Source organism: Siniperca chuatsi, linkage group LG1 (genome assembly GCF_020085105.1).
Source record: "Siniperca chuatsi isolate FFG_IHB_CAS linkage group LG1, ASM2008510v1, whole genome shotgun sequence".
Lineage (NCBI taxonomy): Eukaryota > Metazoa > Chordata > Actinopteri > Centrarchiformes > Sinipercidae > Siniperca > Siniperca chuatsi.
In genome coordinates this window covers 21691815-21705000 of record NC_058042.1, presented here as the reverse complement: position 1 = coordinate 21705000, position 13186 = coordinate 21691815, and the positions used below count along the sequence as shown (strand labels likewise).

At 39.4% G+C, this 13186-nt stretch overlaps 1 protein-coding gene across 4 annotated transcripts in view; it reads left to right on the top strand.

Moving 5' to 3' along the window:
• itsn2b (intersectin 2b) overlaps positions 1–11318 on the top strand; it is a 40316-nt gene extending 28998 nt beyond the window's left edge. For all 4 annotated transcript variants that reach the window (XM_044193058.1, XM_044193049.1, XM_044193034.1 and 1 more), the window contains 15 exons: positions 1225–1321; positions 1466–1660; positions 4610–4731; positions 4932–5038; positions 5209–5392; positions 5895–5993; positions 6145–6228; positions 6312–6395; positions 6545–6607; positions 7190–7339; positions 7508–7626; positions 7728–7810; positions 7891–7974; positions 8263–8436; positions 8841–11318. In XM_044193058.1, coding sequence (XP_044048993.1) covers positions 1225–1321; positions 1466–1660; positions 4610–4731; positions 4932–5038; positions 5209–5392; positions 5895–5993; positions 6145–6228; positions 6312–6395; positions 6545–6607; positions 7190–7339; positions 7508–7626; positions 7728–7810; positions 7891–7974; positions 8263–8436; positions 8841–8989 — 1794 coding nt within the window. In that variant the 3' untranslated portion in view covers positions 8990–11318. The remainder of the gene's footprint in view (positions 1–1224; positions 1322–1465; positions 1661–4609; positions 4732–4931; positions 5039–5208; positions 5393–5894; positions 5994–6144; positions 6229–6311; positions 6396–6544; positions 6608–7189; positions 7340–7507; positions 7627–7727; positions 7811–7890; positions 7975–8262; positions 8437–8840) is intronic.
• Positions 11319–13186: the final 1868 nt, after the last annotated feature.

Below are 13186 nucleotides of genomic sequence, written 5' to 3'. Positions count from 1 at the left end.
TGGGGTTTTCTCCTCCCTTTGAACTACAAATGACCAAGGTTGGTCATTCAAATCCATGTTATTGCATTTTAATTTACAGACTCCCTGCTTCTAATAGCTCTTTTATGTCTGAATTCAGTGATTTTTATATCCTCTATCGTTAGTTTGGACAGAGTTTTTATGGTTGGTGATTTTAATATTCACTTTGATGACATTTCTTGCAGCTTTGCTGCTGATTTTCTTAATGTCACTGAATCCTTTAATTTTATTCAGCACGTCTGGTCCCACACACTGTGCTGTCTTCCCACACTGACGTTATTTGTCTGGTCCACTCCTTTAATACACATTGCTCTGCTGTTTTGGATAATGTGGCTCCTAGTAAATTGAGACTTGTTCCCTCAGTCAATTCATCCTATCAGGTTCAGGATTCATTTTGATATTCTTGTTTTCACATATAGAGCCCTGCATGGTCAGGCACCTGAGTACATCTCTGACCTGCCTCACCCTTATATAACCACTAGGTCAGCTCCGACCAGGGCTTACTGGTTGTCCCTCGCGCTTGACTGAAAACAAAAGGTAATCGTACCTTTTGAAATGGTGGCTCCGACACTGTAGAACACTCTTCATATAGACTTATGTTCTGCGGTTGACGCCTTTAAAAAGCAGCTGAGGACTCTCCTATTCAAACGAGCCTTTGTCTCGCATCATGTTGTCTGGTATTTGTAATCTTGTGTGTTTTTAAGGTCTGTTGCTGCTTTTGTTTTTATTTTTTGATATTTCAGTTTCTTATGGTGCTATTGCCTATGTTTTTTTTTTCTTTTACTGTTTTTATGGTTGTATTTTTAATAATTGTACTCTTTTTATGGTCGTATTTTTAATAATTTAGCTGTTGTGACTTTGCTCTGTGAAAGGTGCTATACTAAATTAATTTAACTAACTTTCTTACTTACTTACTTAATAGAAATATTACTAGGGGAGGTGGCAGGGTTTTGGCTTGTGGAACACCCCTCCTCCCTCATAGTAATAATTTTGAGGTCAAATAATCCAGCAATTCACAGGAGAAAAATAGAAATTGGCGGCAAGTCTGAGAAATAAACAATTGTGTGTTGTAGAAATATGTTTTTTCTGCTCACTGCACCGGGGGAGGACTGCGTGTTCAAGGATTTGGAGATCATTGTTGGTCAGCATCCCTGATGTCTGATTAAAACCTCACTATCCACGTTCGTTTGTGTGTTCTGAATGTAGGCTCGTGGTAAAAAGCGTCAGAAGGGCTGGTTCCCTGCTTCTCATGTCAAAATATTGGGATCCAACAGCGGCAGGTCTACACCAGCACCCCAACCAGGTAACACACACACTCACTCACTTCTGCACGTCAGGTAAAGGCCAGAGGTGAAGAGTAACAAAGTACACAACATACATAAATTAATGGTGTGGTAAAATAATAATGTAAACAGTAAATCACACACACTGTCCTCTTCTGTCTCAGTCTGTCAGGTGATAGCCATATACGACTACGCAGCTGCCAACGGGGACGAGATGAGCTTCTCCAAAGGTCAGCTGATCAACGTTTTAGACAAGAACAACCCTGATTGGTGGAAAGGAGAGATCAATGGGGCCACGGGTCTGTTCCCCACCAATTACGTTAAGCTGACCACAGCGGATTGTGACCCCAGCCAGCAGTGTAAGTAAATCCCTTAAACATCATATCATGACTGTTCATGACAGGAAATATGCATGTTTAAAACACAGACATGCTCTTCTTTCATGTTGCTTCAAGCCACTGTGACTAACTAATACTTATCCTTTGTTCATCTATGCAACCCCCATCTACCATCACTGATATTTTTTCATTCACCCATCTCTTCATCTATATATTCTTTCTTCTCACTGACTATTTCACCTTTTTCCCTGTTTTTCCCCGATCTGTATTTCTCCTTCCCTCTCTCTCTCGCCATTCCTCGGCTTCTGTCTCTTTCTCCTTCTAGGGTGGTAGAAAGTCCTCTTCCTCCTCCACCTCCTCTTCCTCTCCTACTCCTGACTTCAGAGAGACCCACTATTACGCACCGCTCTGAAGGAGCGGAATGTCTGGACTCCCTATCTACTAACTTCTCCCAATGAGCTAATATTACTGTGTGTGTGCGTGTGTGCAATGAAACAATGAAAACAGGTCCTGTGTTGCCTGTGAATGAATCAGGACCTGAAACAACTTTCTTATGGCTCTCAGTGCTGACTCTGCGACTTGTCAAATCCTCAATGCCTTTTGTGATTTCCTCGGTCCTTGTTTTGATTGTGAACTGATGATGCTAAATCATCATGTGATTGATTGATTGAGAAAATGCATCTGAAGCAGAGGGATAGTGGGTCTCTCTGTGGCCTGTCCCTTTTCCTTTCTTTTGTTTCTGTTCACAAGACACTTATTTTTCCCTTTTATTCTCGTCGCATCACCCTCTTTCTTTTTCCTCCTATTTCTTATACTTTCTTTTTTCCATTTTTACTCTCCAATTTTGAGAGTTCATTTCACACAGAGCCCACTATCTTTTCTCAGAGAAGTGTCTATATTCAGGCATGATCTGTCACTTTCTAACCCTTGTTCTTTATACTGAATTATTATCGTACTAACCCTCAAGCCTGTGGGTATTTTGAGAAATAATGGATGATCCAAATTCCAGCCCTGCACTTGTCTTAAAAAATGCTTGAAACAAGGCATGAAGTGGCAGTTTGACTTTTTAAATTGATCAAAGAAATATGTTCAGGAACGAATAAAATAATAGATATGTTCAGGATTTAGATAGAAACTTGAGTAGTGTGTAAGCTAAAAATGAAAAAAAACTGTCGATCTCTACTAAACAGATGTTTGGAGATGTAGCATTAAACTTCCTACCCTTTGCTTTCACCTTATGTGAACTGTTAACTAGAACCATTTTGCAGTGGGCCTTTGAATTTATGCCTTTGAAAACCTTCTGTCTTAATTTGGTCCCAGAATGGTACAAGCAGAAGTGTACAGTTTGTCCTCTGCATTTAAAAGCCTTGGGTCACCTTTTATCACTGACAGAAGGAACTGTTTTGAAGTGAGATGAAGCAACTCTTCACCATATGGCTAACTGTTTCAAAGCCTGAGACAAACATAAACATTGCCTTCAGGGGTGATAACAAATCTAATCTATGCAACTTCACATGAGGTACTGTAACTCCGGAGCCCAGTCTGATGAATACTGAGGTACACCGACATCAGACTGGAGTTAAGTGAAAGATGCTGTAATACAGTTGGGTTGTCTTTAGTGCAACACCATCAAATTCACTGTAATGACGAACCCTAATGCAAGGAAAGCAAATTGCTGCTAAAGTGCTAGCCACTTTTTTCTTTCATTTAATTCAGAAGTGACTCAGTTTACCACTAACTTCCCTCAGATTTGTGAAAGTCTGCAGTAAAAATGACAGAAAGCTGTTAGCACAACAGATTTGACAATATATTTAGAACATTTGTGGTACAAGATGGTGTAACTATTTTTGAAGATGTCTTAATATATTTTCTGATTCTGAAATAAAACAAAAAAAAATTAAGATTGGTTTTAGATGACAGTAAAGTGTTTTATTATTGTTAAATGAAAGATCAGTCTTCACCTCTACAGGGTATGTGTGTGTGTGTGTGTGTGTGTGTGTGTGTATGCAATGATTATATTGTCGACACTATATACATGATTAAGATGGACAGATATACAGTATGTGAACAACCTTTTCAACTGTTTTAATAACTTGCGCTCAGCTCGATGCAGAGTCAAACATCCATGTGTCTTCCTCCAAATCCTCCCTCTTTTTTGCCTCAACTGTGATAATATAAGGTATCTGATCTGGACATTCTCTAAAAAAAATTCCCAATTTTTCAGGCTTATTCAGTGGCAAAACTAAGCCTTTTCCACTCTGAACATGCGTCAAAGGGTGAGAAAGAAAGAAAGAATCCCCCTTTATGTTTTGATACAAACAGATTTGGTTTAGGAGAAGTTTTTAGTCTGATACCAGCAACGACAAGATAACGGAACAGAAGGAGAAAGAGACAAACAAGACAGGAGCGACAGAGTACAAGTCAGACTTTGAGCAAACGCAACAGAAGACAAACAACTAAATAAAATACTGAGAGAGACAGAATCAGAGTCATAGCGATGACTTTTCAGAGCAGTTTTCACTTTCTAAACCTTTGGGATGAGACAGACGATGAGGGTGAAGGAAGAGAAGGGTCAATGAGGGAGCACCAGTCAACTAGTATGGGACCCTCAGAATGGGCTAATGGGCACCCTGTATCAGGTAAGTGTGTGTGTGTGTGTGTGTGTGTGTGTGTGTGTGTTCATGCTCATGCTGATCTAGACTATAGTCTTTCATGTTTCCATTTCCATCCCTCTTCTTCTCCTTTGTCATCTCCTTTCTGAAAGCTTCAGTACATAGACTTGAGAAAGGGTCAACAGCAGCACCATGTTTTTTTTTGTTTGTCCAAATGTCCAGCAGGCGGCAGTAAAGTCAGTGCTAAAGTGTTGCTGTGGTTTTAAGTAATGGCTTGGTTTTGTTGATGCAGCCGCACTGGTTGAATTTTGTGGCACAAAATACAAACCTCCTCTTGTGTGTTCCTCCTCTTCTGCAGGGTGTGCAGACTTGAACAGCCTGGACTCAATGAGCCCCCAGGAGAAGAAGAGACAGGGTTACATCCATGAGCTGATAGAGACTGAGGAAAGATACGTGGAAGACTTGCAGACAGTGCTGGAGGTAATGGACACGTGTCCTGCTGAATAACTCATGTATAAACATAAACAGTATACAGTAAATCGACCAAGTACAATTACATTTTATTTTATGAGATGTGATTGGGATTGGGATGTGTCAGGGAGTCTGCATGATTCCTGATCACAAACCTGACAGTGTGTGTAAATCCGTTTTTTTTTTTTTGTGTGTGTGTGTATGTGTAGGTTTTCCATAAGCCTATGTCAGAGTCGGGCCGTGTGAAAGATGCAGAGATGGTCATGATCTTTGTCAACTGGAAAGAACTACTGGCCTGCAACACTAAATTCCTCAAGTAAATATCACATGGACAGAGTGAATTTGATCTAGAAGGGATAGTCAGACTGATAGAGTGATAAAATGTTATATAAGTGCAGCTATTTTAATGTTGTGTATATGTAGATTCGGCCTGTACAAAAATACAGAGCTTCTTGTGTTTACACATGCGCATTTATGTGTGTGCAGGGCACTACGTGTTCGTAAGAAGATTGGCGGGGAGAACATGCCGGTGCAGCAGATTGGAGATATCCTGGCTACGGAGCTGTCCCATTTGCAGCCCTACATCCGCTTCTGCTCCTGCCAGATCAATGGGGCCGCACTGCTCCAGACTCGCATCGACAGCGAGCCAGACTTCAAGAATTTCCTCAAGGTAGGAGAGTGAGGAAGGAGTGAGCAAGGAAAGGAAGTAAAGATAGGTAATAAACAAACAGAGTGACAGAAGCAGGACAGGAAGAGGCGGAGTGGGTGTGTCTTGGTGTGATTTATTTATTTTTTTTATGTGAAAAAATATGATGTCCCTACAGTGTCCGTAGGTCTTTGTAAAGATAGAAAAAAATATGTAAATTATCTTATTTTAAGGAGTTTGTGATAAATTACTACAAGCCGCATTTAGATGTATGTAAACCAGGGTTTTGGCTACACTGTGCAAAATCATTTATTATTTTTAATATCTGCTTTTCTTGTTCCAGTTTTATTTCATGTACTCCATCAGTTGTTTGTTTCCTTTTCATTTTGAATGAGAAATACTGTGCTGTGGTCACCACCTCTGTTTAAATTGGCCTAAAATCATTCTCATGTAGTATTTTAGAAACCACATACTCTACAGTCACACACATGGAGGTGGAAACAACATTGTCTTTTATTCCCATCAGAAAATTGCCACAGACTACAGGTGTAAAGGCATGCCGCTGTCCAGCTTCCTGCTGAAACCCATGCAGAGGATCACACGCTACCCGCTGCACATCAAAAACGTAGGCCATCATGTTCATGAACCTGTCCGTGTTTGAACTCCTCATTAGTGGTTCAAATACTGACCTTACTGTGTGTAATTAGGAATAAAAGAATGTTTTGCCTTTGTGGATGTAATTAACTTGTCTGTGTATTATACTTGTGTGTGTTTAGATCCTGGAGTGCACCGCAGAGGGCCACACTGACCGAGGTCCTCTGAAAGAGGCTCTGGAGAGGGCAGAAGAACTTTGTCAACAGGTTTGTTTCTTCACTGATTCTCTCATCTGATCTCGTCTTTCGACTTGAATAATGTTTCTCTACTCAATAATTGTGTTATACAGGTAAACGAGGGCGTGAGAGAAAAGGAGAACTCTGACAGACTGGAATGGATTCAGAACCACGTACAGTGTGATGGCGCTGCAGAGGTATTAAGCTTACTAATTAACTCTCAATTTAGTATGAATCAAGTTAATTATTTATAGATTCAATTAGTATTAGCTCATGAGTATTACTCATATAAATAACAATTTAATATCTTTCTAAAGATCTTTCTAAAGTGACCCTCTTTCAACAGAACATGGTCTTTAACTCTCTTACCAACTGTTTGGGCCCCAGGAAACTGCTCCACAGTGGCAAGGTGAGTAAAACTGCAATGAGTCTGAAACTGTGGAGACCAGAGAGAATGAACTGGTGGGTCTTAATATTCTAGAAAAATTACAATTTTTTTCACCTCACTGAATGAATATTTTAAAATCTAAAATGTTAAAGAGAGCAGACAGGCCGGGGAGTACAGGGAGAGGAAATGTGAAACACTACCGGGTCAGTTCCCGGGATGTCGTGGTTACATGTTACAAGCCTCAGACCTCAGAGTGAAACCTTCACAGCAGAGATCAGTGAGCTGGTTCATCTGAGCAGAAACCCAACAGAAGGATCTCAGGCGGTGATGATACATCACCATGAATAATATGGTTGTATAAACGTAGACATTTGCTTTTTGGCTTGAGGATTAAATGTCTTGTGCTGAACAGTCAACTGTAGTACCACCATCATTACTGAGCAGCTGAAATAATTTACAGAAGTGAAAATAGCAAGTACATATGTTTTTGTTATCCGTGTAAATACTGTTTAATTATCATTGAAGTGATTATAAATAATATGATACATGATACGTGAAGTGATATATGTATATATGTATATATGTATGTATGTTTCTTTTCAGATGTACAAGGTAAAGAGCAACAAGGAACTGTGGGCTTTCCTCTTCAACGACTTTCTGCTTCTGACTCATGCGGCTAAACAGTTCACCTCGTCTGGGCCTGATAAACTGTTCAGCAACAAGAACAATGCACAGCTCAAGATGTACAAGCCGGTAAGACACACACACACGCATGCACACACACAAGTTTTAATGTCTTCTTTTGAGGCAGCATGACACTTCGTGTTTTATTTTTAAAATATGTATAAAATGTGCATTTTCATTGTCATTTGTCACTTTTAATGCCGTGTTTCAAAATGTATAACCTTTTATTTTCTGTAGCCTGTGCTTCTAAATGAAGTTCTGGTGAAGCTGCCGGATCCTTCCAGCGACGAGCCCATCTTCCACATCTCGCACATCGATAGAGTTTATATACTGAGGACTGACAACATCAATGAACGGTAGCTGCATGCACACACGCATACACACACATACACACAGACAGATTTGGTGTGTTTGGTGGGCTTTTACGATTACTGTGGGTGTGTGTTTGTGTTTTCAGGACAGCGTGGGTTCAAAAGATCAAGGCTGCTTCTGAAGAATTCATTGAGACAGAAAAGAAGAAAAGGGAAAAGGCCTATCAAGGTTTGTCTCTGCACTCACACGGCCGCACTGATGGCAACCAATGAGGTGATCTCTGGATTAACCCGTCTGTCTGTTTGCAGCACGATCTGTGAAGGCTAGTGGAATCGGCAGACTCCTTGTCACCATCTTGGAGGCCACTGAACTCAAGCCGGGCAAACCCAATGGTGAGCATGGATACACTCATGTTACAGGATGTTCTTGCAGTTCAGTGGACTAAGAAACACACCATGAACTTAAAAATATTGTGGTAGAATCCCTGCTGCATGGTACATGCACTGCTACATGGATACCTAATGAAGCCGAGATTAAGACACATTTAATTATGGTGCTCTGTCATCCCTTTTTTCATCAGTTCACTTTCAGTCAGAAACCTTTCTGTGGCTCTCTTCTCCCTTCTTCCTTCCTGCTCACCTGTCCCTCTACTCACCTGTCTTCTTCATGTCGTCCTGCAGGTAAAAGTAACCCCTACTGTGAAGTAACCATGGGAGCTCAGATCTTCACGTCCAGAACGCTCAACGACACTGTGAACCCCAAGTGGAACTTCACATGTCAGTTTCACATCAAAGACCTTTACCAGGACGTCCTCTGCATCACCATCTTTGAAAGAGACCAGTTTTCACCTGATGGTCGGTTACCTGCTAATTTCTTCCCTTTTCTTCTCTCCTTTTCACATCTTCTCCGCCCATAACTCCCACTGATTTCTCTGTAAAGTAAAATGACCTGCTCAGATTTCTACATTGCAAGAGGCTACAATTATTTTGTGTGGCTGCTTAAATTAACATGGTGTTCTAGTTCTTGACCTAAATTATAAATTGTGAAAAAAAATCAAAAAAATCTTAATTCATTCTGTGTTGTGAATTTTTATCATTAATACACCATAAAAGTCCCTAATTCTCACCTTTGTGTCAACTATCATACGGAGGATGGGGTCATTTTTCATATTTTTTTGCCAGTGTTTGCCCATTATTATTCTGAGCTCTTTTTTATAACCCAATCAAAATGTTCCTTTCTATTTCTTCTCTTTTACTAGACTTTCTGGGTCGGACAGAGGTTCCCGTGGCAACCATAAAGAAAGAATTTGAAAACAAGGGACCAGTAACGCGTCGTCTTCTGCTGCATGAGGTTCCTACAGGGGAAGTGTGGGTCCGCCTCGACCTGCAGCTCTATGGCAACAAATAGCTGTTAATAGGATGAACTGAAATAATATCGGAGTCTTTTACAGAGACGTCCAGATAAGGATATTTTCCTCCTGCAGAGTAACCAAATACGAAAAGCAGCTTTTTGTCACCTAAACAAACTCCCCCCACATGCCTAATGTGGATTAAAATACCCAAATCAAACAGGACAACCCTGAACTGCGTTTCACTCATCATGCCTTAATATGTTAATATTAACCAGCACTAATAATACATCATCTGAATCTTCCAGTAGGGATTTGGGTCTGAGTAACATCATCTGAACCCACCAATAGGAGTCAGATCTCATCTTTTTTTTCTGGTTCATGATTTCAGATAGAAAAGGTAGCATGACTAGTGCAGCTGTTTGCACCTGCACAATATGTACTGTACACTGAAGGAGTCAGGAGGAAGGACCACACCCTGGCTTCTTAAGCAGTGAAGACAGTGTGTTATGAAGCTGAATCTGGGTCCTCTGCTGTAATAATTTATAACGTTCAGAGGACAAAGACTGTTTAGAAGCAAATAATAAAATAATATTAATAAAGCAATAAAATATAAATATATATAAATATGAAGGTTCTTATCTACTCTGCTGTCTAGACTCCCACAGCTCCGTATCTGTTACAACAGTTTTAAGTATTCAGATTGAGACACACTTTGCCAAGTCCGGTCAACCAAGGCCATTGAATGAGCTGAAGTTGAGGTAACATGTGTTTTTTCTTAACTTACAAGATATGTATATGTTGAAGGTGTATTTTTTTTCAGAAGGTTGTGACTGATGGCTTTCAAGAGACTCTGCTTCATGGCTGTCTTATCTGTAGCATGTCATCTTTTCATCGTGACATTAAGCACATCATTAACAGTAGATGGCAGATGACGTACAGCAACACGGACTGTGTCGGAACACTCGGACAAGAATTTTTTTGTCAGCATCTCTGGTCTAGAGTCAGTTTACTTCTGTAGATAGAAGATCTCAGGATATGTTGTTCTGGGTTGAGTCTGTGTCACTGTAACAATGTTGTGTGTGCGTGTGTGTGTGCACGTCTTGAGTGTAGAGGCGTAAACATACTTAACATTTAGTTACGTTATAATAACATGCAAATATCTTCAGCTTAGGGCTCTTGATGCTGCAACTTTTGGAGTTAACCCGTAACTTCTGGCCTTAACACAAGTCATCTTTTAGTCTTTTAAAATCTGTCAGTTCTTTTGGATGATGTTTTGATGGAGGTCTTAGGATAGATGTATTAGCTTTTTTCTTTCGTGTGCAAAATCAGCCAAGGCCAAGTAGTCTGAGCGCAAAATAATGTAGGTGACACAGGTATGAAAAGCTGTATTGATGAACATTTCCTTCTACACCTTGAACTCTTACTCCATCGAGTCAGCTGTTCCTGCCTTCCTTTTCGGTGTAGAGGATTTTGAAGATGTCAATATTTTGAGGCAACACAGAGTGGCAGTTTGTCAGCAATAATAAACAGTATTTGCACATTGTATTTTTTGTTCTTTTACCCTGCCAGACAGATCTTTAAGTGTCATTCTCCAGTCCCCGCCTCACTTACAGCAATATTGTCCATCTCTGTTGCCTCAAAAAGTTTCCCTTTATAAACATCCGCCATGAAAACTTTACAAGGATATAGTGTGTAAAAGCTTTTTATTTATGTTGTTGGTTGACTTTTTGGTGTCTTCTGCCTCGTTTTTACTCTTTTGTCCTATGCATCCAGTTTGTTTTCTAACTTTGAGTGGATATTAACAAAAAAAGTGTATTTATTTCTTAATTTATGCGTGTGTGACTATCCAAAGGTTTGGAGCAGCTTTGCTTGCTGTGTCATCTTGGATAATCAGTTGGTCTCCTCTGGGTTTGTTTTGTGTGATGTCAAATATTAAAGATGTTAAAGATATCGGATACATGCTGATACTGTTTTGAAAGGCAATATAACATCTGAGATAATTCTTTGCGGTTGAGTTTGTAAGTAGACAAGGTCACTAGTCGTTTTGTTACGCCTGCTGTTTTGTGCTCTTGTATTCTATTAATTTGTCTGTTTTTAAGTCCTGTATTAACTGATGTTTTTTTGAATTTGTGGAAAATGTGCAAATAGACTGGACTACCTTCCTCAACTGTGTAGGGGTGTTGAAGTTTCTCTCTTGTTTTGTTTTACTTTTTATTTTCTGCAGCCTTCTGCTGCTGTGCTAACTGAGTTTATACCCTCTTTAACTCTGATTGTGTGTCTGATCAGCTTGTAGTCTGTAACCTGCTGTTTGTACTCACTTTGGCCTCTATGTGGCACTCTGTGAATCAGGGTTTCTTAAATCAAATTAAAGACATTAAAAATAAACAAACTGGCTATTGGCTGGCTAAAGACAAGTGACTCACTGTAACACTGTAAACTTTGAGCGCACAATCTCCTGCAGCACTACATAAGGGGTGAACTTCAGCTTTAGACAAGAACTAAGCTTTATTAAATCTGCAGTATGTTAACAAGTGAGGCTCAGGCTCGTCTGGATTTTATGTGACTGCTGATAATCTGAAATTGAAAACTTTAGCCTTTGTACATAATTACACCATCCCACATTTATCAGTTACAACAGCAGACAGATGTTTGCTGTTATTTTCAAGTACGATATTTTGTGTGTAGTGCATACACTACATCACGATGCAGTCATTTTTAAAAGTTGCCTACAATGAGGAGAAATTACATGTTTGAGAGCTAACATTCAGTGTATTTCACTACATTACAAGCATAAACTGTCTTGTTTTGTCCGGTGCATCGAATATTTGACAATATTCTTATTATTTAGTAAAATATAGTTTATATTTTGTTAAATATATCAAAACATCAGACACAATTTCAAAGACATTCAAGGAAAATATAATTTGAAACAAGAAAAACATTATAAGGATTTTATTCACTGGTTTCTGTTGGTGTCCAGCCACAGAGTCAGTGAAGTTCAGTGTGGAGTTGTCAGTGCGCACCAATAGACCTCATTAAGTCCTTCTTCACCCTCTGCTGGCTTTGGGTCCACAGGAGAAACATCATTATGTAACCACACTGAGTGGCTCTGCAAGTGGCTGACAGCAACACACACAGCTGCGAAACTGAGTCGACAAAGTCAGCTGAACTCAACCTTCTGTAGCAGAGTGCCACAGTGGTAGTAATGGAATTAATGCAGTGGGACTGTGCTGATATAAATGGTGATAACTAATGCTAATTCATTATTTTACACTTGATTAAAATCAAATGTGTCACAGATGAACCACTCATCCCCAAAAATGATTTCCAAGTTTTTAATTTTTACACAACTTGAAATCATGGCTCCAAATTAAAATCTTCAATGAAAGTGTACTAATCACAGATAACAGTCTATAATGTAAAATACAGTTTTTTAAATTTTAGATGCCAACAAATTCTAAATGATAAAATATAAAAATAATGTCGCCACGCAGGAGTTAGTTAAAGGGTTACATGACTGATTGCAAGGATAAACTATAAAAAGAAAGTTTCCATCTCACTATAAATACAATGCTAAGAGGATGCATGTAACATGAATATAATACTGTACCACTCTTACGACTCCAAATGAATGTTAATGTTGTTCCGTAACTACTGGATGTGTCAATAAGCAACTGTTTGCTAAAAAGTTCGCCATCAACTTGATCGAATCATCAAAATGTGATGATATGTGAGTGTTGTGTTTACACCTTTTTTTGCTGCCCCCAAGTGCCCATTATTATTATAATAATTATTGCAGGTTTAAATTCTTAAACACCTAATATGTCAACAGCTAAGTCAAAAGGTCAGTCATTTGACTCTTTTAATATTTTATTTGTGTATGTTTTTAGAGCAGGTGGAGAGAGTTAGTGAGTGAGATAAGGTCTAAAAGAAAAGTGCAGTAAAGCAGAAGAAGAGAGTAGTTTAGAGGCAGAAGGAGAATAAACACATATGGAGACAGAGAAAGAGAGTATGGAGAGAGAGAGACAGTGACATGTGCATGGAGGATGAGTCTGAGAGGCCCTCAGTTCCACTTGACTCAGTCATGGGAATGATTTGATTATCACCACATGAACAGCTGTCTTATGTAACACACACACACAAAGAGAACTAAAAAATAATGAGAGTCTGTGTTCTGGCCAAAAACCTACAATGAGCAAAGGTGGCCTGTAGCAACAGAGAGACAGAGAGTAAAAGAGAGAGTCCATATCAAA